Consider the following 27608-nt stretch of genomic DNA (forward strand, 5'->3'; position numbering starts at 1 on the left):
ATGATAACGTTATCACACTATTAATGCTATTATTATTATGTAAACATAAAACAATAATAATAATAATAAAGAGCTCTTTCTTCCTACTCACTCCCTCCTATAACCGTGCTTCCATTAAATGTCTTTTTTTTTATTTGACGACGTTGACAAATTTGATTTTCCCTCCTTTTGTTCCCTTTTCCCCTTCATTTTCCCCTTTTCTCCTCTTTCTCCCTCTTTCCTTCTTCCCCTTTTTCTCCTTCCCACTCCCCTCCCGTTCTTTTTATTTTTTTATTTTCTAGTCTATACGATTCTGCTCAAAACAAAAATAATAATAATAATAATAGTAATAATAATAATAATAAAATTTATTTTTTTAAAACACGAAATAAATAATAAAAAAAAAATCGATTTGATTTTAATTTTTTTTTTTTTTTAATTAGATAAGTTAAACATGTAAAATTAAAATAATAATAATAATAATTTAAAAAATTGATCTTCCCCTAATTCGTATGTATATCTATTTCGTACACTATTTTATTATTATTATTCTTACAACTTTTTTAATTTATATTTGTACCTAAAAATTTACTCATTCATTCAATCATTCATTTAATTAGAGATTCCACGTGATTTTTATAATAAATAATGAATGAATGAATGGATTGATCGATCGATGGATCGATTATAAAATTAACGAAACAATTATTATTATTATTATTATAGTTGAATTAAAATCAATTGGTTGTGTTAGATTTAAGATTATTATTTATTTATTTATTTATTTATTTATTATTTTTTAAAAAGGTCGTTAAAATATTACGCGTGAATCATGATGTGAAATCCAATCATCATTTTTATATACATCATAATAATAATAATAATAATAATAATAATAATAATAATAATAATAATAATAATAATAATAATATACATAAAATATCGGCCTTAACGACGCCGCGTGTAAAAAAATTTTTGTTTTAAAATTAAATCTATATAATCGTGAAACCGAATTACATTTTCCGTTTTTTTTTTAACTATTTCCGGTTTATTTATTTCAATTAGTAACGTTTTGTAAAATTATTTTAATTTGAAAATTATTCGGGAAAAATTAAAAAAAAAAAAAAAGAAAAAAAAAATTTAACGCTCTATAATTATTTATGTTGTTGTTGTTGTTAATACTATTATTATTATTATTATTATTATAAGTATCATAAACGTCATTATCATTCCTCTTTGATTGATACGTGTTATTTATATTATACGTGTGTGTATATATTAAAAAAAAAATTTTTCTTTTTTTTATAGCATTTAAAAATGACGGCTAAATAAAAAAATTTCATTTATTTATTTTAAATTTAACGAAGACTTATAATATTTTGTTATGCTGTATTTAACAAACGATAAAACAACCGGAAATGTAATTTTTATTTAAATACCAACCGATATACCCCCCGCCCCCCCGATCGGAAACAAACAAAAAAAATTAAATATGTCGATCGTCACGCATATCGCACGCGAACGATTACTAACGATTTCATTAATTTTAATTTTCTTTTATTCGCACTTTAGCTATTTCCCCTTCTCCCCTCCCCTCTTCTAATTTTCCCTTCCTTTCTTCCTTTCAATCTCTCTCACGTATCTCAAGAATCCACGTGTTTCGTGACTCCTCCTTCTTTCCCCTATTCTCGCTTACCCTAATTTCCCCTCTTTTCATTTTCTCCGACGTATCGTGTTCCGTGACTCCTCCTCCTCTTTCTCCTTCTACACTTCCCCTCCACATAATCCGTTATCGAAAAAAATTTCCTTTCAATTCTTCCCCTCCCGATTTTTTTTTCCCCTTTCCCCTAAAACGATTTCACCTTTTTTTCTCCCTCATTCGCCGATTGGTTTTTTTTTCTTTTTTCTCCTCCCGCCCACTTCCAAGCCCCTCCACCTGTTCGTTCTTGGACTTTAAAAAATTTAAATTTAAAAAATATAAAATACTACTTTTACTTCTACTACTACTAATAATAATAATAATAATGATAATGATAATGATAAACGAAAGCAATGTTATTTAGATATTGAATATGTATTATTAGGCGAGCGATGTTATTGATAAAATAAATAAATAAATAATTAAGCCCGCTTGTCAATGTATAAATAAATAAATAAAAACTCCTCTTGTTGTTATACTAATAATGTTTGTTATACATAATAATATTATTATTATTATTATTATTATATTATTGTCTCTTCTCAATTTTTAATATGTCTTAATCATAATAATGTTTCTTTTTTTATTATTATATATATAAATATAAATATATATATATAAATAAATAAATAAATATCGATGTATAAATAAATATATATTAAAGTAGGAATTTTTATTTTTGTTATTTCGACAAAAAATTTAAAAAAAATTAAAATTAAAAAAAAAAAAAGGAAATCAATGAATAATGATGATGATGATGATGATGATGATGATTAAAAAATAAATAATAATAATAATAATGATAATGATAAAATTCTTTATATGAATATGTGTAGATGTAATTAATATTTATTAAATATTTAAGTTTATACGGTATTATACGGTAGAGTTACTTTTTTTTTCTTCTTTCAATTTCGAATCAGTAATAATAATAATAATAATAATTATGACAAGTTTAATTGTTTGTTTGTTTATTTGTTTGTTTAAATAAATTAGGAATGGGAAAAAAAAAATAAGTGTATGTAAACGATAATTTTTTTCTCGCACTTTCTCTCTCTTTTAGTTTTTCTAATTGTCATCTCTTTCTCTCATTAATTGATTTATTATGTACGACAGAAAAAAAAAGCAAGTAAAAGACAAGATAAAAAATCATTCCCTTAATCATTACAACCCCCTCCCCCTCACTAATCTCTTCGGTCCTCCCTTCCTTCCTCACCCACTTTACGTTACCAAATTTTCATTTAAAATTAAGCCAAAAAAAAAAAAAAAGTAACTCTACATTTTAAAATAAAATATAAATAAAAATAAATTAATAATTAATAATAATAATAATAATAATAATAAGCAAGATTTATACGTAATTGGTTATATATGTAATTTAAAAAAAATTTATTATTAATTAAATGTTGAATGGCCAAATATATATATGTTAAAGGACACCATGTCACTTTTTTTTTTGTTTTGTCTTTGGGCCTAAAAAAAACTGTCTTTCAACAAACAAACAAACAAACAAAAAAGTAAAAAATCACATGTGTAAAAAATTTTGTTTCTTTTTTTCTTATTTACTAATTCGAAATTGAATTAATAGTAATAATAATGATAATAATAACACCGAGTTTATTCGGTTTGATTAAATAAAATGAAAAAAATTTATTGTTTTTTTGTTAATTACGTCACGATTTGTTTTTTGTTCGTTTGTCGTTAATTATTATTATTGTTATTATTATTATTATTATGCTTATTAATATTATTATTATTATTATCGCATTATGTTTTTTTACCGGAAGAAACGAATTTTTATTAAGTCATGTATTTTTTATGTATGTCATTTATTAAGTCACTGCGTTCAAAAAAAAATTTCTTTATTTTTCTCTTTTATTTTGTGTCCAAGATGTCAACAATAAATAAATAATTATTATTATTATTTTTTAACCGTTAAACGTGACGTAATTAATATATAGAACACACGATTTATGTAAACACACACGTGAACATATATATATATATATATATATATAAATAAATAAATAAATAAATGAAATTTTTTTTCTCACTTTCAGCAATAATTCGCAGGGTTCTTATTTAAGTAGATGTAATAAATAATAATAATAATAATAAATGATTAATTGATTGATTGATTGATTAATAATAATGTAAAGTACAGTAGTAGAATGTAAATGGCATTTCGATTTATTTATTTATTTATATATATATATATATATATATGTATATGTACACGTGCGTGTGAATGTGTGAGTGCGTGCGTGCGAGTTTTGCGTCCCGTGCGCAATAATAATAATAATAATGATATTATATATTTATTATTTTATTTTTTAAATAATTTAAAAAAAATGGATACAATTTCAAAGGCCTATTTTAAATTAATTATTCACATCACGGGATTTATTGATATATAAAAAATATCAAAATTATAAATAATACCCGTGCGACGGCATATTATTATTATTATTATTATTATTATTATTATTATTTATAAAAATAATAATAATAATAATTAATTCATTTTATTATCGTTTAATTCTCCCTACCTCTCGTTTCTCTTTCCCCCATCACAAAAAAAAGTTTTCCCTCTCTTCCCAACCGATCCGTAAAAGTCACATTCACTTTGGCTCCCCACCGATGTTATTTCCCCCCCCCCACACTCTTACTATCACCGTGTCTTCCTCTATCCCTCTCTCTATCCCTCTCTCTTACTCACGATTGAATGAATTATAATGTTTTATACAGTGTAATGAATAAATAAAGTAAAAAAAATAAATAAATATAAAAATTATAATTATTTAAAAAAAAAAAAAAATAAGTTTTTTCTTTTACTCAATGTATTCTTTTCCTTATTCATATGATATCTACACCTTTTCTTTTTTTTTATTATTATTATTATCAGTGCTACAATATATTAATAAATGATAACGCAAAATAAAATGTAAAAAAAAGTAAAAAAAAAAATGCAACATTGGGTTCCCGCGAAAATAAAATTCCCGCTTAAAATAAAATGTGTGCCAGGTAAAATATATACAAGGTCGTCCTACTTAGCGTAAACAGTAAACAAGGTCGACCTTGGTTGAAAAATCGTGACCATGAAAATTTTCACAAAATTGAAATTTAAAACTAATGGCCTTGGATTCAAGGTCGACCTACTTTAGAATAAATCGTAAACGTTGGATTTTCGCGGTCATTTTTAACTTAATTTTTAATCGACGAATTTTTTTCCGATGTATCCGTAAAACATAAGATCCAAGGAGGTTTTTTTAATAAAAAATAAAATGGAACAGTGGATTTTCGCTTAAAATCCGGAGTACAAATAAAAAACAAATTATATAAAAAAGTAATTTTATTAAAATAAATTAAATTATATTACAAAACTTTTAATATATATGTAACATAACTAAATTATTAAATAAAATTATAAAAATTAATTTAAATAAGTTGACATAACATAACTTATTTAATTCTTCTTCTTCTTCTCCTTATTTTTTCTACCCGATTCCTTAGGGACAAATACTCGAATTTCGGTGATGCTATTTATAATATTTTCCGAAGAATTTCAGGGGCCGTCTCACATAGTGCGATTTCCTGGATGGTTTTTCCTTCTTTTAGGTTATTCAAAATCTTTTTTAAATTTCCTTTCATTGAATGTGGTGGCATGGCTCCCAGTGATGCTCCCACGATGACCGGAATCGTTTCTGTCTTTACCTCCCCACATCCTGGCTATTTCGATTTCCAAATTTCTATATTTCACCCTTTTGTCTGCTTCTTTGGCTGTCTGGTGTTTTTTTCTGCCGGCACGGATATTTCAATTAGTTTACACCATTTTTCCGCATTATGCCTGAGTATGATATCCAGTTCTATCAGTGTGGATTTGTTGATCATATAGAACTGTGCATGGACCTACTGTCGTAACCGATCTTGGTCGTACGTAACTTATTATTATTATTATAATTTTAAATTTATCGCATGAATAATTTTATAAAACTGTTATTTAAATACATCAGAAAATATTTTAAAAAAAAAAAAACCATATACAACCATATAAAACGAGGAATAAAATTTGAAAAAAAAAAAAAAAAAAAAACGACAGTAAAATGATATTTAAAATTATGCATTAGATTTATAAATGAAAAATTTAAATTTTTATTACGTCACACGATGATGATGATGTAATGATGATGATGCTGTCGGCCATCGATTGAAAATCAATATAAAAAAATTTCCGGACATTTTCCGACTGAAAAACAAAAAAAAAAATTTTTTATTTTTACAAACATTCGAATCCATAAATTTTAGTTTATGAAAATGTAGAAAAGAGAGAAAGAGAGAGATATATCTATATCTATATATATATATAGACAGAGAGAGAGAGATATCTTTCCTGCTGACGTACAATCTATCCACATCAGGTTTTGGATGTAACGGACCATTCATAGTTAATATTTTCCTTGTTCTTCGATCCAGGTGCGTGATTTCTTCTTTTGTCCTTATTATTATTATTATTATTAATATTATTATTATTATTTCTATTAAACTTTTATGTACTTTTATGTAAAAATTAATAATAGAGTTTAAATTACAAAAAATATTTTTCTCGCTTTAATTTTTCTTACCGTAAGGGAAAATTATTTATTTATTTATTTTTTTTTTTTACATTTTTCGATACTAGGAGGAACTTATTTAATCCTCATTCATCATATTTTATTTATTTATTATTATTCGTCGTTCATGATAATCCAAAGGCTCCATCTTGATCGTGCGTGCGTGTGTGTAAAAATCCTTTTTCTGGTTTTCAACGTTTTGACTAATTTGATAAAATAATATTTTGGGTGATTTCGGTGGTGTTCTATTACTATGGCATTTTTTTCACACAATTATCATCACTATTATCGTCGGACAATTTCCAATTTCGATGCTCTCACCTACAAACGATAATAAAATTAATAATAATAATAATAATAATAATAATAATAATAATAATAATAATAATAATAATAATAATAATAATAATAATAAATAATAACAGCAACAATAACAATAAAAACAAAAACAACAAAAATAGCAAAAACAACAACAATAACAACAACAACAGCAATAATAATAATAATAATAATAATAATAATAATAATAATAATAAAATAAATGTGTTAACGAAACGCTAAAATTTTTACTCTGTTCAACATTAAAAACGTTCGCGTTTGACAAAAAGCATAACTCAAAAAATGACGGCGTATTCGAGAACGATTCGAATTCGAACGATAACAAAAAAAATTTTTTTTACAAACACAATCAAAACAAAAAACAAAGAAAAAAAAAATTGTTTTTTTTTTTTTTTGTTTCAAAACTCACTCACTCTTTTTTTTTTTTTTTTTTTTTTTCGAAATTTTCCCGTCAAAAAGTTATATTTAACTTTTAATCAAAATTCAAAAACTTTTTTTTGTAGTCTTTTCCGGTTAAAAAAATTTTTTTTTAAATTTAAATTTAAAATTTAAAAGTTTTTTTTTTTTTTGAAAACGATGAGTATATCATCCCTTTTATTCAGAGGTTTAAAAGGGGGACAAGGGGTATGGAACGATATCAACAACGAATTAGAATTGATAAGGTATTATTGAAAAAAAAAAAACATCGGAAAACATCGGAAAACATCGAATACATCATCGCCATTGTAAAAACTTTCGCGTATCCGTTTCCGCCGAGTTTAATAATAATAATAATAATTTTTTTTGTTTTTGTTTCAAGTTTGACAAAGGAAAAAAAATTAAAAAAAAAAAAAGAAAAAAAACGTACGACGGGTATAAACGGTTTAACTTATGCCACGATGAAAGTCGATCTCACATTTAAATCAACCGTGAGCGACGTTGAATTAATGAATTTCCGTCATTATTTGAAAAAGAAAAATCTCGGGAGGGAAGATCACATCGTCACAATACAAGACATTAAAATCGTCGCCATGTTTCTTTGCATGCAACCCCTACCGACTTTATTTTATAAATTTTTCAACGTGTCCGTCGTCAATCAATTACTCAGATCATGCATCGTTTACTTACAATTTTTCTTTCAGGTACGTTTTCCCCCCTGTCCCCTTTCACCCCCACCCCCACCCCCTCACTCCCACGTGTCTTCTCGTATTTTTCAGACGTGCGAAACGGTCGTGAAAACTCAACAGTTTTTAAAAACGAATAGAAATTCACGTTACAATCCGTCATCTCATCAATCCATGAAAGAAGATTTGGACGATTTGAGAGTTTTGATTGGTAGATTTTACGCGGCCGTCATTTTTTCCGAATTGTCATCCATAGAAATAAGCAAAACGGACGAAATCATCGTTTTCGAATGTTTTTTAAAAGTTTCCACGATCGTCGTTTGGATAGCGCTAGAAAGAAAATATTTAAACACCATCAGAGTAATTATCATTATCATATATATATATATATATACTCTCTCAATCTCTCTCTCTCTCTCGCTGCGAGATATAAAAATCGATATATCGAATCGTTTCAGATCGAACTCGAAAGAATATTTCGTACCGTTTATTTTAACAATTTCGATACGACGTCGGAAAATTCATCCTATAACATATTGAACGAAATAAAAAAAGAAAGTTTTGTCGTTTTACATGGTAAAATATCGGAATTCGATAAAAGGAAAAATCGTAAAGCGAATCGATTGATATCGAACTCTCCGATAATTCATAATTTTCTTTTAATCGACGAACCCAAATTGATTATGATAGGAAGAAAAGATTATGAGGCTGAGCACGTTTTTTTTTTTTTTTTTTTTTTTTTTTTTGTTTTTGTTTTGGTTTCGTTCGTTATTCATTCTCTCTCTCTTTCTCTCTTTCACAGAGGAAATGATAAAAGATTACAATTTTTAAAAAAATATTTATTCCTACCGGAATCGGAAATACAAAAAGAAGGGATAACGATTGGAATATTGGGATTGCAAAGAAGATTATTCGACCCATTGCTGTATCCATGTTCGAAAAGAGTTCTTAAACTATTGATAACGAGTAATTACGTTCGATTATTAATCGTTACGACCCCCCGGCCCCCCCTGGCCCCCTCCCGGCCCAATGATTGCATCCTATCGGTTAATTTTTTTTTAGGTAGTCCTATGGACGTAAGCGACGAACGTAAATTGCTCAGGGAAAACGCCATTAAAAAAGCACAGAGAGAAAGCGAACCTCAACCTCCTCACGTTTTCGACGATCTACCGAGAATTCCGAGACCCAAGAAATACACGATAAGCGTAGAAAAGAAAAAATTAGGTAAAGCCGGTACCCGAGACGGGGGAGACGACAGAGAAAAATCCGTTAAAATCGAAGGCGAAGGTAGCGACGATGGTGATGACGATGATGATGATGATGGCGACGGTGATGATGATAAGGAAGAAGAAGAAGAACTCGAAACGGTCGAAAGTTTGGCTGAAAGTAGTTTTAAAAGCGCTGAAGATGATTTATACACTTTTTGAAAATAAATAAAATTAATAAATAATTTTTTTCCTTTTTTCCTTCCTCCCCCTCCTCTCCCTTCCCCTCCTACGAAACCCCTACGAAATTAAACCCGAGCAAATTTTCTAACCGCAAAACTTAACCCTTAGCAAATTTAAATAAAAATATAATCATCGCGGGTAACGTTAAAAGACCCTATCTATCATTTACAATCTACTATTAAACAAATCTTTTTATAATACTTTAACGTCATAACTTTTTCAATCGTTCGTTTCGAATCTTTTAAATTACATTTTCCTATTATTATTATTATTATTATTATTATTATTTTCTGGAGAAAAAAAAATGACCTAAAGTTGTTCCTAAAAAAATTTTGTCTCTCATTCATGTTTTCCCTCAAAGGAAATATACGAAAATTTTAAAACGAACCTTTTGCGATCAGAGACATCTATTGAGTAGTAATTTACTTACAACCCTTTTGTTTTGTGTGCTGTATAATCAACTCGGTTAAGGCTGGCGTTATCAAATAGAAATGGCCGAAGACAATTCAAGAATTAAAAATCATGCTTTACCCGTGCTTCCACCGACTCCTCCTGGTTTAGAAGCATTGTATTCCCTCTGTAGAAGAATTTATCCGGAACAAGAAAATCCACTTCAAGTAACTGCGGTTATTAAATACTGGTAAACGTTCATTCCATATTATTCTCAGGCATTGTTTGACTTTAAAAAACGTAAACACGGTACCTGTAATGTAAACAAATAAATTATTTTTTAAAAAATTTAATCGTTTTATTATTATTATTATTATTATTATTATTATTATTATTTGCACTTACCGACAATTTCATTGTAAATATAAAAAATTTATGCAGACGATAATAATACTTTTATTTTATTTTATTTTTTTTTTTGTCAGGTTGGGTGGTCCAGATCCTTTAGATTATATAAGTATGTATTTAAATCCTGGAAATCCGAGCATAAATGTACCACCGCATTGGCATTACATCAGTTTTGGTTTATCCGATTTACATGGTGATGGAAGAGTACACGAAGTTTCTGATTCTGATTCTCCAAGCGGTTTCGGTTTTGAATTGACATTTAGACTTAAGAGAGAACCCGAAGAAACAGCACCACCGACTTGGCCAGCAGCAGTTATGCAAGCACTTGCTAAATATGTTTTCAGCTCTGGTTGGTAAATTTATTTTCTCTTACCTAAATGTAATTGATTTCTATTTTTAAAATGTTTTCATGTTCATTCAAAGGAAACACATTATGTCCAAATGATCATGTGTCTTGGCATTGTGCTCTTGATAATTCTGAATCTAGAATTCAACACATGCTTATGTATCAAGATTTACAACTTGGAACTGTGCAAACCCCATTCGGACCGGTTAATTTCGTTCAAATCGTTGGAATAACTAAAGAAGAATTACAAGCAGCTCAACATTGGAACGGTGCTGGAGTTTTGGACATTTTAAAAAGATTGCCAGGGTATGTAACTCCCTTTACAAATAGTTATAAACCTCATTTTACATATCTGTACATTTCAATTGCTATTTTAGAGCTGGGGGAGAATGGTTGGTCACTGACATGAGACGAGGGGAAAGTATGCTTGAACTGGATTTGAACGCTCAGGAAATAATTGAAAAAGGTATCGAAACTGAGGGATCAAATTTAGGTGGTGTTAGTGCGAAATGTTCATGGATTGAAAAAGACTTTGACATTGAATGCAGTTTACATGAACAAAGTTCAATTATTGCTAAATCAGAACTTGGGGGGCCTAGAATATCGGAACAAGAAAGTCAACAAATAAAAAGTGAACTTAAAAAAGGTTTGCTAAGTTCAAAACCTGGAATAAACAATTCGTTAATTAAAACGGAAGATTTCGAAGACTTTGACAGGTATGTCCTCTTTTTCCTTCCAAAGTTTCTAACCTTCTGATACCTTTTGGAAAAAGTATTAATTATTGACTTGTATATTTACAGTGTGAGCGTTAGAAAAAGCGATATCATGTTTCAAGGTAACTTTGCAGAATCCACCGAATTAGTTCATGTTGTACATTTAGAAGGAATACATTTGACATTTAATTTAGAATCTGGAATTCTTCTTCCATTAGCTCTAAGGTACGACTAATAACTTTCATAACGAGAACAAACAAAAAAAACATAATTTTAAATAAAAATTACCTTTTTTTTTTTTCCAGGGGAAGAGTCAAACACGGACGTCATTTTACATTTAAATCCGTTCTCGGAGACACGGCCATCACATTTGTGGCATCATCCGTCACGGGTACTTTTGTCAATTCCGATCATCCCTATGCAGCACACGGACCTTGGCTTCAGGTATTGATACCGGATGATTTTGCTACGGAAATGATAACGGATATCGAGATGTTAAATCAAAATACGGATGAAATAACGTTTCCGAAAACGTTCGCTTGGCCGGATAGAAAAATTGTTATTACAATCGTGCCTAATTGATTTTCTTTTACAAAAGAAAAAAGGGTCTAAATCAAAAATTTTGTTGCCCTACAGGAAAAACTATTTACAAGTAATAATAATTAGTTTATATACATAATTTATAATGTAATCGACAATTATTTTTATATATATATATATGTACATTAATCCGCCGATTTCCCATTGATCAAATGATCTTTTTATAAATTTATATATAAACCCTTATCGTAATTATTATTATTATTATTATTACTATTATTGTTATTTTATATATATATATATAAAAATGATTACATCATATTTAAAATGAATGTTATTAAATAATAATAATAATAATAATAATAATCAAAGTGCCTTATTTACTCAGTTTTTTTTTTTTTTAATAGCATAATTAAGCCAGTATTTTTTATTCGATTTGTATTTTAAACAAAATATGATGTTCATCATTCGAATATAGATAAATGTAATTTTTTTTTTTTTTTTAAATAGTTTAATTTTAAATACCTCAATTTATGTGTATCCTTAATTTAAATGTTAAATTTTAATCGAATAACAGTTAATGATTCAATCATCGAAGGTAATTTTTAATAATTTTATTACTTGATATTTACATGCATACGTCATAGGCGGAAATAAATTTAATCTTCTTTTCTGTTAAAACAAAAAAAAAAGACTGATTTTTAACAATATTTTATAATTATACATATTTATATTATTATTTTTAACAGAAAATACATTAATTTAAAAAAAAATTTTTTAAAAATTTATTCGACTCGTCTATCCTTTCCATTAAATGTATTTTCTAAATCCTTATTTTGATAAATCAAAATAAGGTTATGAATGTTTATTTGAAATGATTTCAAATTTAAAGCTTACATATTGGACTTGACTATAAGATGCGCTGTGACTTTTTAATTCAATCATCCATTACATTCATTTTTTCTTAATATTGTTTCATCAATATTAAAATCCTTTATTCTATCCTGTATGAATCGACACAAATCGTTTATTTGTAAAAATGTACTGTGATTTTTATACACGTCGTAAACTTCGACAAGAGGAGGATTTTTAATTATATCCTTTCCTATGATTATGGCAAATGGTAAACCTAATTCTTTAATCGATTGTATTCTTTTTCCAATCGTCATCGAAGTTCTATCATCGACGACTAAATCATTACCAAAAGTTCTGTACAATTCGTTAAATAATATATTTACAATGTCGCCTCCTTGCCTTTCTTCAATGCTATTTTTCTAAAAAATGATATTTGAATATATAAAAACAAATTTGATATGATTTTTATTTTTTTGTTTTACTACCAAAATACAACCTTTGGAGGTATGAGACACACTTGATAGGGAACTATCGAATGTGGCCATCTGATTTCATTAAAACTAGATAAAACTTCAACTGAAGCTGCTAAAATTCTCGTGAGGCCAAGACCGAAACAACACATTTCCACTGGTATTTTTTCATTATCTTTACTCAAATAATTTGTGTTAAATATTTTTGAATACTTTGTCCCTATTTGAAATGTGTGACCAACCTATTAATGATAAAAAAGCAATGGTTAATGGCAAGTAAAAAAAAAATTTTTCATATGAAATTCAATTCCCTTTCAAAAATTCTTACCTCGATACCTTTGAAAATTTTAACATCTCCATTTTGACAATTCGAACAAACTTGATCATTCAGTTTAACAAATTCAATACATTCTTTATGACCGCACTTTTGACATAAAACTAAATTATTGTCTCCTACATCTGCCATGAAATAAAATTCATCAGATTTTAAACCGCCTATATCACCTTCTGTACCTTTGACGACAACATAAGGTATTCCCAGGTTATTGAAAAATTCCTTATATTTATTTTTAACTTCTTCATACGTCATCATACTACTTTCAAACGTCGAATCGAAACAATATAAATCTTTCATTATGAATTCTTTGCTTCTCAACAAACCGTATTTCGGCCTTTTTTCATCCCGGAATTTACTGGAAATCTGATAGAAACGACAAGGTAAATTTTTATATGACATTTGTGTGTACGATGCTAACAATTCCGATACGATTTCTTCGCACGTCGGATTTAATATATAACTTTCGTTAACGTTTTGATTAAATTTAAATAAATCCGGCAAATGTGCTTTTCCGGACGCCGAAAAAATTTTCTTATCCGTCAACAATGGCAAGAGCATTTCTAATGCCGATATCTCGTTCATTTTCTCACGTACCAATATTTCTAATTTCCGCAACGATTTAATTAAAACCGGTGATAAATAGCTAAATCCGTTCTTACATCGTGCCAAACCCAAATGTGAAAATAACTTAAAGTAAAATAAATAACATTAACCCTGCTTGTTTATCAGAGTTCAAGTTATGTGAATAAAAACACATAAAAATATTAATAATAATAATACTTTGTGACTTTTAGATGCTAAATTTCCTTTTAAATCTTCCGTTGCATTTATAGCTAAAATTTTTGACAATTTACATGCGGCGTTCATGATTAAAACCGTTTTTTTTTTTTTTATTATAATGAATCCATGTGTATTATTATCATGTAACATAACAAGTTTCTATATAGATAAATAACAATCCGACAACTTTTGAAAAGTGGCGACATATTTCCCTTTGATGCGTTAAAGGTGAACCACGACCACGTTTTGTGTTTACGAACATTATGATTAATGTGTTGTTAATCAGAGTTTTTTTTTTTGTGTTCAATAAAGTGTGGTCGCGTTCGATGAAACATTGTCAGAACATTGTCATGATTACATGATCAAAATATTACTTTTTTTTTTTTTTTTTTATTAGTAAAATGTTTATTATTTTATACATATTATTTTTTTTTAACATTGCACACGGTTTCGAAAGAAGGGTAATATTATTTTTTACTTTAATTTCTTTTTTATTTTTATTTAAATTTAATTTAAATTTAATTTTTTTTTTTTTATGTGTGTGAATAATGACAGTTTCAATTCATGATTACTTTTATCATTTATATTTTTTATAAAACTAATGTTAAAACTGTATTTTCTCATTTTTAATTTTTTTTTTTTTTTTTCCTAACAAGAATTAAATTTTTAAATAAAAAAAAAAATTAAAATTAATTTAAAATTATAAACAACATGATTTAAAATATTTCATATTGAAATACATTAAATTTAAATTATTTTTTTATCTATTATTTGCATCTTCCGACAATACAATTTATTTGAATCAATAATAATAATAATAAGAGAAAATTAATAAAAATGTATGTTATATGCATGTAATGTCAAAATTTTTTAATTTTTTGTTGTAAAGTCACAAAGTATTCATTTGTTAAATTTTAATTTAGTCTCATTTAATATTAACGTTTAACATTTTCTATTGATAATAATAATAATAACAAGTTTAATGATAAATTACATGTCATCGAATACAATGATGACTAATATATTTAATTCATTGACATATCACAAATATCGAATGCAAAATTCTATTTAATAAAAAGTCGCAACAAATTTATAACAACATTAAATAATTAAAATCGAATTCAAACATTTATAAATTCCAAAAACAAATTAATTAGTATAAACTAGAAAAATAATTTTTTTGTTTATTGTCGAATGAATGCCTGATTAAAAAAAAAAAAAAAAAAAATACATACATATGTTAAACCTTTTTAGTATTATTATTATTATTATTAAAAAAATCAAGAGCTTTTAAAAAGGTTTTACAAAAAAATAATAATAATAATAAATAAATAAATAAATAAATTGAAACGTGACGTCACGCAAATCTAAATTACAGGTCATCAATTCCTCCCTCAACACAATCATTTTTTTTTTTTTTTTTTTTTTTTTTTGCTTGCTTGAGGTTAAAATAAAAATCGATGAAATTGATTTAATAATAATAATAATAATTACTATCGCTAAAAGTGATTAAACGTTTGAATGTTGTTTTAATTATTATTATTATTTATTTATTTATTTATTACAGTTAAACTATACGAGAAATCCATATTGCGATAACGGAATAAAAAACGTGTCAATAAATTATGTCAAAGCGGAGGGACCAAATGATACTCTTCACTACCTTTGGGATTTCACGCATAAGCCGACGTTATTTTTAGCTAAAACCGATCTCGATACCAATTTTCATTTCGATTGTAACGATTTTATCAACGGGTATCCACATTCGTTTAATTTTACAAAAGTTCCTTCGTACGAATTTTCACTCTTGTTCAATAAGGTAAGAAAGATGGAATGATAACGATTTGAAAGAGAGAGAGAGAGAGAGAAAATGCGAGTGTGAAATGATTGTGTCTGACCGATAAAAACAACAAACACGTAACGTCGATGATAAAAGATTGATGATAAAAAAGAAGGGAGGGGGGGGGTTAACAGGGACGACCACCCTTTTCCTGCGTTATTGGAAAAATCTCAAACACGCAATTTTTCTAAAAATTTTCTTTCCCCCCTTTTAAAGGGTGAAGGGAAAAGAGTTCTCCCGGAAATTACCATCGTAATCGAAATGATGATTATTATTATTATTATTATTTTCAGCTGATAGAATTCAATGACGTCAACGATACAGGTATATTAACGCCGGATTCGAAAACTATTACCTACGACATGAAAAATTTTCTGTGGGAAACGACGGGAAAATTGATAGGGGATAAAAATGGGAAATTCGTTAAAATCGTCATGACGGGTTTCAATCATTCGGATCCGAATTATAATCTTATGGGACGAGTCGTCATGGAGGTAAAAAAAAAAAAAAAAAATTTCCTTCTCCCTTCCCCTCCCATTCCCTTCCTCCCCTACCTCCCCCTTGTCCGATATAACATTTTAAATAATTAATTTCGAACTTGAAATTACATTTCGCATTATCGATTTCCGTTTAATTGTTTTATTTATTTATTTATTTATTCGAGTCGTCATCGAAAAAAAAAAAAAAAAAATGTCGTCATTGACATGCAAACGAATCGTTAGGGGGGGGGGAAAAAAAAAAAAAAAAAAAAAAAGGTTTTTCATTTTTTCCAGATCACCGCTTTCGGTTTTGAAAATCACGATGTCGAACTTCCGAGACTTTTACATTCTCCAAATTCGACACAAATAAAAATAATATTAGACGATTTAAAATCGGATTCCGGTTTTAACGAAAGTCGTCGATTCGCATTGGAAATGTTACTCGTGAGTTCGAACGAGGACGATGATGACGACATTAAAAAAAATTCATCCTCGAAAATAATATTAAGGAAAAATACGGATGATGAAAATTCACCGGGAATATTTTCCGTGAGTACGAAAAAAAAAAAAAAAAATTACGTTTCCCACGGGATTCTTATTCATATTGCGATTTGAACCCTACTAGATGGTTGACGTCATGACTCCGGGATCATTGAATCAAAAACACAGAGGTGCTTTCTTACAATGGCGTCCCATCATTTACGTCACGAAAAATCCAAGCATAACGAATTCGTCGGAAATCGTGGCGTATAATTTGGCAAACGTGTCACCAGATTCCGAGAACGACGATGATTTGATCGATTCCCTACCCCTCATTTATCACGGTGATGATATAAAAAATTGTTTGATCGAAAGGATCGTCGTGTCTATGGGTTCGTCACAAGATGGATTCTATAAAAAGACTAATTATACTTCGTGGTAATTTTTTCTTTTTTTTTACGTCAAATTTTATAATAAATGATGATGATGATGATTTTCTCTCTCTCTCTCTTTGGATAGGACTTTTTTAATGAATTATGGAAGTCCGGAACAGGAAAAATTTTCCCTATTGGTCATACTCGTCATGTGCATCGGTTTGGGATTGCCTACATTGCTCATAATAATAGGAGGATTATACCTTTGCACGAAACCTCTTAGAAGAAAAAAGGACGAATTGTCGTTGGAAAGATGAATAACAATCAATTTTTACGACAAACAAACAAACAAACAAATACTCTGAAAATTTAAAAATGGTCAAATAAAAACCAAAAAAAAAAAAACTTAAAATTAAAATCATAAACTTGTTTTTTATCATTATTATTTATATTTATTTATAAGTTTATTAAAATGGCGCGAAAAAGATTTGTTCGGGGGGCGGGGTAAAGTGGGAGGAGGGTTCCACGATGAAATTATATGCGAAGGCAAAAAATTTAAAAAAAAAAAACAAAAAAAACAAAAAAAAAGTGCCTGAATTATTTCTCATTATTATTATTATTATTATTACTATTCAATTGTGATATTATTGTTTTATTATTATTATTAATTATTAATTATTAATTTAATTATTTAAAATAAAATATTTTATTTTAATTTTTAATTTTCCGAATAAACTAAAAAACGTTATTGAATCGAATGATAAATATAATTAATTGAAATTTTTAATAATTATTTATGTATATTTATTTATGTATGTATGTATGTATGAGTTTATAATAAAGTAAATATTAATTCGAATTATTATTATTATTATTTTACTTTTTAAAAAGATTTTCTTTTATTTATTTTCCTCAATTGAAAAATTTAAATCTGTGAAAATATTTTTTTTCTTATTAATAGAAAAAAAAATTTAATAGTAATAATAATTAAATATTCAAGCATTTATTCCTTAGGGATATTAATGTAAAAACCAGGAATTAATGTTTAAAACAATCCGACGGGAATAAAAATTAAAACAATTTTTGTTCTTTGTCTCGACCTGAGAATACCTAAAACGAGGATTGTGATTTTCACAACATCTCCAGATCCCGGTTACTCCAGAGATGTTGTTCCCGGAGTAACCGAGTACAGGAATTACCTCGTTCCCATCGAATAAGATGATCTCAGTGGCAGACATCACAAAAATTATTGTGACGTCATAGGTTATAACAAAACAAAACCTATTCAGACATGCAACATCACCCATATTCAAGCATTTATTCCTTAGGGATCAATTAGAAACCTGGAATAAATGTTCTGAAAAACAATCCGCCAAACACAAACGTATCAAATAACAAATGTTAAAATAATAATAATAATAATAATAATATTTAAACAAAAAAAAAAGAAAAATCGAATCAAAGGTATTTTTTTTTAATCTATAAAATGATAAGATATAAAAATTCTTATCAGAATGAATCAATAATTTAATTTATAAATAAAATCTATGTATACATATACATAGATCCCTAAATTATTTATTAAAGTATAAATTTAAATAAATAAATAATTAATTAAACATCAATAAAATCAAAAAAAAAATTTTTATGTTTTGGAAAACATAAAAAAAAATTAATTAAATATTATTATTATTATTTTTGTGAAAACCTGACTACGCCACTGTATCATAATATGTATTTATATATATAAAATAATAATTTCTTATCTTTTACCCCCCCTCTGTCTCTCTCTCACACACACACATTTATTTGTACAAGATAGTAAGTAATGTAGTAATGGCTCCAAGTATTAATTTTTTAATTTTTTTTTATTTTACTTCAGTACAAACGACAAATTATTATTTATTTAACGAGAGTAAGTTAAAATTTAAAATTAATAAGTAATTAAAAAACAAATAATAATAATAATAAAATTTTCTTTCTACCCCCTGCTTCTGGGGAGGGGGGAGGGGGGGTACCATATTCTATCAAACAGAAAGTTTAGGTAGCGATTGTTTATACGATGAAGATTGCATAACGAGAAATTCATATTGTAAAGGTAATAAAATATGTGCGTGTAAAATCGGTTATCAATACGATTTAGGAAGTGATATATGTTTTCCAAAAGGTAAAAAATCAAAGTAAAAATTTTCATCCATTTCTAAATTATTATTCCTTTCTCACGTTTGGGTTTTTTTTTTTTCTTTTAAGAAATAAATTTAAAATGTAACGAAGATTACGATTGTTCAGCATTAAACAATGCCAAATGCATATCTGGCTTTTGTAAGTGTAAAAATGATTATGTTTCATCTAATGATAAAACAATGTGTTTACCATCAATGAAATTAACGACATATTGTCAAGAAGATGGACAATGCAATTCAGTCATGAATAAAACCTATTGTGATCCGATAATAAGACAATGCGTTTGCGAAAGAGGTTTCAAAAGGGATTCATATAAGCTACAATGCATACAAAATACGAGTAATTCTAACCTTTTTTTGTTCCACATTAAAAACGTCCATTTTGTTTTTTTTGATTGATCTTTTTGTTTGTTTCTTTAGGATTACATTCACCGTGTTTTAGTGTGGATGATTGTGAATACGATACGGAAACGAAAGGAAAATACGATTGTAAATTTGTATCACGTTTACTTAGCACATGCGAATGTAGAGAAGGATTTTATGAAATTAATGATGATTGTCATGATTCATCAGGTGACCGTTAAATTTTTCTTTTTTTTCATTTTACAAATAACGTTTCGATTAATTATATCGAGGTTTTTTTCTATTTACAGGAATTCTACTCCGATCTTCAATATGGATTATAATTTTTACACTTTTTATCAATTATGTTAAATTAATATAAATTTAAGATAAATTTTAACCTAGCCTAGTGTTTTGTTATAATAGAATATATAACTAAATTTTTTTTACACATATATTTTCTTTTTTTGTTTCAAATAATTCAAAAATCGATAATTAATAAGTTGTAAATTGATTATTTATTACTTACGGTTTTCACGTTTCCACAAATTCTTCATAATTTTCTTTTTTTATTGGTTTATTTCACTGAAAAGTCTTTTTTTAAAAAAAAATTTTCGAACGTTACTGCAACGGAAATTTCCGGTGTTGCCATATGTATTCCACCGCCTGTTTGATTCTCTCATTCGAAACGATAATTTATTCAACCGTAAGCTAAATAAATGGAACATATTAAGTTACTAATGTAAAAATTTTTTTTTTTTGTCTTAAATATTATTTAAAGACGAAAATGAGTGGTCTGATAAAAAGTTTCGTCAATACGACTTTTAAAACGATTTCTCAATTAAATTACGTTCCCGTAAGGCATAGATATTACGCGGAAAAAATTGCCAAAGGACCAACCGTATCAAAGTTTGGTTACAAAGACAAAGTAGAGAGAAGAGGTTTGTTGGGAAGATTGAAATATTCCGATAAAGTACACGGAATGACGTATAAACCGGGGAATTCCTGGACGAAAGAAAAGGCTACTTTCGGACAAAACGATTATATAGATATATTAGGAGATTTTAAATTAAAATCCTTTCAAGTAAAGTACGACGTACCCAAATGGTTGAGAGGTGTTAAAGGAAACGAATTTCAACTTTTAACGTTGAAAAAAAAAGTTTATCAGGGTACGAAATTCCAACATGAATTCCCTGAAAAATGGACGTCGCTTAACAAAAGAATTAATTACCTTTATAAATATTTAAATAAGAGAACGCCGACAAAATTTTCAAATAAGTAAAAATTAGTGTAAGATATTAAAGCGAAAAAAAAAAACTGTAAAAAAAAAACAAAATTAAGTTATAACAATTATAAAGTTTTAAAGTTTATATATGTATGTATAGAAAAAATAAAAATAATATGTTCCAATAGAACAAAATAAATATACACAACAACAACAACAATAATAATGACTTTTTATGTGCACCTGTCAATAAATCGATAAAAATTTTATATTACATATTTATTACTTAATTTTTTGTACATTTATGATAAAACTTGCATCATGCACAACTTATTCATCATGTGTATATAAAACTTATTATAAAAAAAAATGTAAAAGTGCATTCTGTATAAAAAAAACAAAAACAAAAACTTCAAATAAAAATAAAAAATAAAAAAATTTTCTTTTCGTATAATTTCCAGACCATATGATTCTTCGAATTAATCAAAAAATAAATTCCATCGCATAAAAATTATTATTATTATTATTATTAATTATTTCTCACATTAATAAATCACTTGATAACAATATTAATTAATAATTAATTTCAAAACAAGATTTTTCTCTTATTTAATAAACAAACATTTTTGAAAATTATGAAATTTACATATTTAAATAAACATATGTACATGTTAATAGGAACTAAACGATATTAATTAATTATCATCAATCGATATAAATTACAATTTAAATTTTTTTTAGTTAAGCAAAACATTTTTATTAATTTATTAATTAGTTATTTTATTTATTTATTTATTTAAAAAATATATATATATATATATATATATAATTATTTAATTTCAATTTAATTTATTAATCGAAAACAAGCATGACTAATTTTTAAAAAATTTTATTTTTTTATCTTTTCATGTAGAATGAAAAATTAATTAAAAAATAATAATAATAATAATATTAATAATAATAATAATAATAATAATAATAATGATGATGATGATGATAATGATGAAAATTGTTTTTAAAAAAATTTTAATAAAACTCAACAACAATCTCATGCGTTTTTCTTCTTTTCTTATTTTTTTCTTAGCGGTAATCCTAATCTTACAATAGAAAAAAAAAAAAATAATAATAATGATAATAATGATAATAATAATTATAATAATAATAATAAAACAAAATTTTAAAATACAAATGTTAAATTTTTTTTTTTTTTTTCTTTTATTTTGGCATTTTAAAAATTTTTATCAAACTTATTATTATTTAATTAAAAAAGAGAAAAAAAAAAAAAAAAAAGCTTTTGACTAGCTTGCGAATAATAAAATGTTAATAATAATAATAATAATAATAAAAGTCAATAATTAATAATTGGATTAATGATTAAATTTTTTAAAATAATAATAATAATAATAATAAATATTCAAAAAAAAAAAAACTTTTTATCTCATCATTCGTTTTCAAACCCCGTACCTTTTTTTTTTTTTTTTTTTTTTTTTTTTTTTTTTTAATTACAATCAAACTCATCTTATTGCACACGCGCCATATTTAAATTTCAAAAAAAAAAAAAATAATAATAATAATAAAAAATTCAATCGCGCATAAAGCAATTTAATTATTTAAAAAATTATTTACGATGATGACGATGATAACAAACAAACAAACAAACAAACAAACAAACAAAATAAAAATCTTTTTTTTTTTTTTTCTCGGTAGCACCTTTTTGTAAATTATCTACAACTAACTTGCATATATATATATATATTCGCGATGAAAAAGCATCAATAATAATTACTGTAACAACGTAATAATAATAATAATAATACCATAAATTATTTCGTCTGTCCGTACTTAATCATTTTACCCGCAAAAAGAATCGATCTGTTCTTTTCCCCCCCTCCCCCGCGCCGAATTAGGTTTTCGGTTAACGATAAAAAAAGTTATCATTATTATTACAAAGTTTCCCCCCCCCCCGTTTGTCGTTTGTTATTAAAGCTATAGATTGTTTTGTAGAAATGATAATAGTTTTGTTTCGTAGTGTTGATTCGCTTCTAAATTTCTCAAACTGTGCCTTTCGCTCGGATATATTTGAAGTTCGTAGGGTTTGACTTCTTTCGCCATGGCATCGATAAATTTACTCGTGTGTGAAAAATGTACGTTTTCATCGATCAAACCGTGTATTATTAACAATCTATTTTCCCTTTTGACAAAAAAAAGAAAAAAGATTAACGATCAGGGAGAGAGAGAGAGAGAGAGAGAGAGAGAGAGAGAGAGAGAGAGAGAGAGAGAGAGAGGGGGGGTACGTAGGTACATCGTAACGAAAAATAACATTATACTAACTCGTCAGGAAAATCTTTTATGTAATTAAGAACGGAGCCCATTTTATAACCGCGAGAATTATGATCGGGTAAATCCATGTAACGCTCCGTATACCCTGTATCATACAATCTCCAACACGTGACCGGCGCACCTGAAATTTTTCAAAATGGAGACGATACCGAATTAATCATCGCAATTTTTCGACCGAATTTTTTTTTTTTTTTTTGGTACGTACCTGCAATGGCTATTTTAAATATATTAGGATACTGAACCAAAGCCATTAAACTTAAATAACCTCCGTACGACCACCCGTGTATGGCTATCCTTTTCACATCGATAAATCCTAAACTATCGACTAACCATTTTAATACTTCGACTTGATCCGATAATTCGACAGTTCCCTGAAATTTTTAAAATTTTGTTTTGTACAATGAATGACGTCATGCAAAAAAAATTATATAAATATATTTACCATTCTTCCTTTTAAATGACCCTCGAAGGCAAGTCCTCGGTGTTGAGATCCTCTCGAGTCTATAGCAATTACGCAATACCCTTGAGCAGCAAGCATGTGCATTCGTAATTGTCTCATACCCTATGTTAGAAAAGGGGAGAGGGGGGGGGAAAAAAAAGAAAACGTTAGGAGCGGAAATTAAACGTAAATTTCTTTTTATGCACGACTCAATACCTTAAATGTATTTGAAACTACTTGAACCTCCGGTCCTCCGTACACATTCACCACCGTCGGATATTTTTTTCCGAGACTAAAAGAATGGGGTTTGAAAACCATTGCGTAAAGCAATTCTCCCGATGAGATCTGATAGGTGTATAATTCAGGTGTAAACACGGATGCGACCGTCGATGAAGGTTCCGACAAGTAACCAGCCGGTTCGAGAACAATTCCGTCGACAGTGTAATCCGTACACCTTATTTTAAATACCTGACAAGAAGGCAGTGTTTGTATGTTACTGTAAACGGCAACCATAACAGTACACTCCTACAAATACATTTAAAATAAAATTAAATCGTTATTTTTCCTGACAAAATGAAATAAAATCTTCGTGTTCGTATACAATTGTAAATACTTTATTTATGTCTATGTTGTACGAATGACCCGGTTTTGTTAACAGTCGAATTTTACCGGGTTTCCTTAATGACACGACGTACAAATGTTTTTCTAACGGTGACTCTCTCAAACCTAAAAAGTACACCAATTCTTTTTCTTCGTCGACCCAAACGTTTCTCCTTAAAACTTCCCACTCTCCAGACGTTAATGGTATACTGTGACCAGTAAATTTTTTAATGTGTCCTCCTCCTCCTCCTCCACCTCCTCCTGCAGCAAAAAACAGCCCGGTAAATTTAATTATTTCCCAGACTGAAAATTTTAAATAATTTGAAATCGCACCTTCAACATCTGCAACACCGTTCGAGTGCGGATAAAGAACGCTGGTAAACAAATACAAATGTCTCCAACCCGTTTCTTCACTAGCCCAAATAAAATTTAAAGTCGGAGAATTATTACTAAAAGGGAAAAAATGTAATATGTCATGAACGTTGATCCATATATCCGATTCTTGACAACAAATAACACTGTAAGAAGGAGTCCAATTAAACCATTCTTCTGAGGAACTAATTATTCTAACGTCTAAAAATTGATCGGCTGCCAGCAGCGCTAATTCTAAACGTTTTTGCCTTCTATCAAGTAACTGTACCCAAATGCTGAAAAATTAAAAAGGACGCCATGTAAATTTAAATTTTTTTTTTTTTTTTTTGTTATTTACATCATTGGCAAAAATGGTTAGATTTACAAATTCTTTACTGAATTTTTTTTTTGAACTACTAACTGTTCAGAATTAGATGTCCATCCAACTCTAACCAAATATTCTGCCCAGCGGAATAAGGTTCGAAGAGGTGTGCCTAATTCCAAGCAGGCTACGTTACATATTTGAAATGAATCATTTATTTGAAATTGTACCATTTTTAAATTCCAGTTTGCATTTGGAGTTCCAGCTCTGGGAAAGCGAAACTCTTCCGTTTCTCCAGTTTTCGATAAGGGAAAACGGGAAATTTCCACTTCGTTTTCATCTACTTCTTCATACACTATTCTATATATATTGTCTTAAAAGAAAAAAAATATAAATTTACATTTTTTTAAAATTACTTTTTCAACACAGGTTTGCAATTGGGTGGTTCATTTTGAAAATACCTAAACATTTAGGTTGCCACCAGAAACCTTGAAATCGATTAAATTCTTCTTGCATTACATAAGAAGGTATTCCAGCACTAATCGGATCATCGAGTACACTTCGATCCCCTTTGTGAACATAGGTCAGTCTTTGTGTGAAACCACATGAAGTATGAGTCACCCAGATATCATTATTGCAGATATAAGCAACTAAAGAAGGATTAGAGGGACAAATTTGTGGATTTAATTTTGCACCTGTTGTGCTTGATGTGAGTTCTGTAGGATACTTTAAAATAAATTTTAAATAAAATATTTATGATTTTTTAAATGCACCAAAAAAATGATGAATGACAAAAATTTATGAAACTTACCATATCACTGTCAGTACATTGAAATAGTGATGATGCCGCAGGGAAGACTAGTTTTCCTGATTCAGGATGAAGTTCATATGAAGTTATGCCCCAGGTGGCTAAACGTTTACGTTCCCATTGCAACTGTTCTTCTCTTGAAAATTTACCAGCTGCAGTTAAAAGAAAATTTGTATCTACTATCCTATGCCATTTAAGTCTTTCCAAACCTTGATTTTCACTATAAAATAAAAAAAACTATCCAAGTTAAACATATAAAAGATTACATAAAATTATATTTAAAAAAAAATAAATACGTAAAAGAAAGTTTCAGGTTTCGAAGTTAATTTTTATTTATGGGGACTCAATTCATTATACTTAGTAAAATAATAATAATAAAATAATTAAAAATGAATTGAGTAAACATATATATACATGAAATCAGGTCAATTTTAAAAAAATAATTTCATTTACTAACCTATTAACAACATCAACATAAAACAAAGTGTTTTCCCATCCATTGGATGGAATACTTAAAAAGTAAATCCTAGTACGACCATCTTCCAGAGTTCTAAAAGAAATAGAAGTTGGTATGGGAGTAGATAAACGTCCAAGTTGTCTCCTCAATTCGCAAACTTCTCTTTTCAATTCTGACCAAGATTTTTTTCGTTCTTTAACCTCTTCACGAATCCCAAAACTATCCATAACGCACTGAATCATTTGTACAGGGGGATTGTAAAACTTTGTTTTTTTTTTTTTTTAAATTTGATCTATGATTTTACATAACTTTATTTTTTCCCTTAAAAAAATAATTAATTAAAATAAATATTTACCAGACTTCACCGTAACGTTGATTCTAACAAAATAATAATTAAAAAAAAAAAAAAAAAGTATTAACCGGATAAGGTTATATGTAACTTATAAAGGCAATGACAGCTGTGCCACATAAAATGACATCTAATTCTTGTCCCGTAAACGCATTCAATTTTCGTTTTAACAAATGAAGATAACAATTAAAACTCACCATTTTTAAACAAATTTAATTATATAATTTAATACGAAAACATTTAAAAAAATAAATAAATAGAATAAAAGAAAGTAACTTTTCTAATGAATAACAATGAACGACATTTTGTATTTTATTAATATCATGTGCAAGACAAATCTCATTGGCCAATCAAAATCAATTATTTTCCCGCCAAAATAATAATAATCTAATTCTATAACAATAATAATAATAAAGTCCGTTGAACCTCTTCTTCTTCTTCTTCTCATTATTATTTTAATTAAATAAATAAATAAATAACATTATGATGATGATAATAATAAAAACTCTTTATTACTTTTCATTAATAATAATAATAGATTACGATCGATGAATATAAAAGTACGATTAGTAATAATCGTTATTTACATTAAAAACTCCATCGTCCATCAACTGACTCATACATTAAAAAAAAAAAAAAAAAACATGAAATGATAATAATATTTAATGACGATAAACATAAAATCCAATTTAAAAAAAAAAAAAAAATTTTTTTATTTATTTATTTTCAATTTAATTTTTCAATTATTAATCGTCCATAACAAAATATAATTTTTATTAATTACAAATAATAAACTAAATCAGTGGCGTACGTAAGTTAAAATTTATAATTTTCTTAATTTTTCAATTTAAAATCACGTCGTAATTTCAAAATATCAAATATACAAACGGGAAAAAAAAACAAAAAATAATAATCTAAAACACTCACGCGTAATTTACCGCCGCCATTTTTGTCCGCCATTTTAACTTTTTTCGTAACCGTCAATCAACATCAAATCCGTTA

General features: G+C 27.4%; 7 protein-coding genes across 7 annotated transcripts; 5 read left to right on the forward strand and 2 right to left on the reverse strand.

Moving 5' to 3' along the window:
* Nucleotides 1–7203: 7203 nt before the first annotated feature.
* Nucleotides 7204–9157, forward strand: Phum_PHUM452770 (uncharacterized protein; the record flags this gene model as incomplete). Its single annotated transcript, XM_002429789.1, has 6 exons — nt 7204–7289; nt 7427–7748; nt 7824–8090; nt 8189–8339; nt 8601–8696; nt 8793–9157. The coding sequence occupies 6 exons, from the start codon at nt 7204–7206 to the stop codon at nt 9155–9157; spliced, it is 1287 nt and encodes a 428-aa protein (XP_002429834.1).
* A 512-nt stretch (nt 9158–9669) lies between these two features.
* Nucleotides 9670–11617, forward strand: Phum_PHUM452780 (suppressor of fused, putative; the record flags this gene model as incomplete). Its single annotated transcript, XM_002429790.1, has 6 exons — nt 9670–9818; nt 10054–10325; nt 10400–10628; nt 10700–11062; nt 11123–11260; nt 11341–11617. 6 exons carry the CDS (start codon nt 9670–9672, stop codon nt 11615–11617), a joined length of 1428 nt encoding a protein of 475 aa, XP_002429835.1.
* Nucleotides 11618–12516: 899 nt separating this feature from the next.
* Phum_PHUM452790 (prolyl-tRNA synthetase, putative) lies at nt 12517–13819 on the reverse strand (the record flags this gene model as incomplete). Its single annotated transcript, XM_002429791.1, has 3 exons — nt 12517–12849; nt 12927–13142; nt 13229–13819. The coding sequence occupies 3 exons, from the start codon at nt 13817–13819 to the stop codon at nt 12517–12519; spliced, it is 1140 nt and encodes a 379-aa protein (XP_002429836.1).
* A 746-nt stretch (nt 13820–14565) lies between these two features.
* Phum_PHUM452800 (uncharacterized protein) lies at nt 14566–17507 on the forward strand (the record flags this gene model as incomplete). The annotated part of the gene is made up of 6 exons (XM_002429792.1): nt 14566–14571; nt 15585–15836; nt 16151–16342; nt 16631–16885; nt 16962–17254; nt 17336–17507. The coding sequence occupies 6 exons, from the start codon at nt 14566–14568 to the stop codon at nt 17505–17507; spliced, it is 1170 nt and encodes a 389-aa protein (XP_002429837.1).
* Nucleotides 17508–19026: 1519 nt separating this feature from the next.
* On the forward strand, nt 19027–19957 carry Phum_PHUM452810 (uncharacterized protein; the record flags this gene model as incomplete). The annotated part of the gene is made up of 5 exons (XM_002429793.1): nt 19027–19036; nt 19073–19105; nt 19235–19357; nt 19465–19713; nt 19794–19957. 5 exons carry the CDS (start codon nt 19027–19029, stop codon nt 19955–19957), a joined length of 579 nt encoding a protein of 192 aa, XP_002429838.1.
* A 545-nt stretch (nt 19958–20502) lies between these two features.
* Phum_PHUM452820 (mitochondrial 50S ribosomal protein L51, putative) lies at nt 20503–20997 on the forward strand (the record flags this gene model as incomplete). Its single annotated transcript, XM_002429794.1, has 1 exon — nt 20503–20997. The coding sequence occupies one exon, from the start codon at nt 20503–20505 to the stop codon at nt 20995–20997; it is 495 nt and encodes a 164-aa protein (XP_002429839.1).
* Nucleotides 20998–22926: 1929 nt separating this feature from the next.
* Phum_PHUM452830 (Dipeptidyl peptidase, putative) lies at nt 22927–26499 on the reverse strand (the record flags this gene model as incomplete). The annotated part of the gene is made up of 11 exons (XM_002429795.1): nt 22927–23131; nt 23272–23401; nt 23486–23651; nt 23723–23842; nt 23936–24244; nt 24333–24528; nt 24595–24966; nt 25092–25347; nt 25418–25718; nt 25804–26020; nt 26258–26499. The coding sequence occupies 11 exons, from the start codon at nt 26497–26499 to the stop codon at nt 22927–22929; spliced, it is 2514 nt and encodes an 837-aa protein (XP_002429840.1).
* Between the last annotated feature and the right edge of the window lie 1109 nt (nt 26500–27608).

Source organism: Pediculus humanus, genomic scaffold (genome assembly GCF_000006295.1).
Source record: "Pediculus humanus corporis 1103172108222 genomic scaffold, whole genome shotgun sequence".
Classification (NCBI taxonomy): Eukaryota; Metazoa; Arthropoda; class Insecta; order Psocodea; family Pediculidae; genus Pediculus; species Pediculus humanus.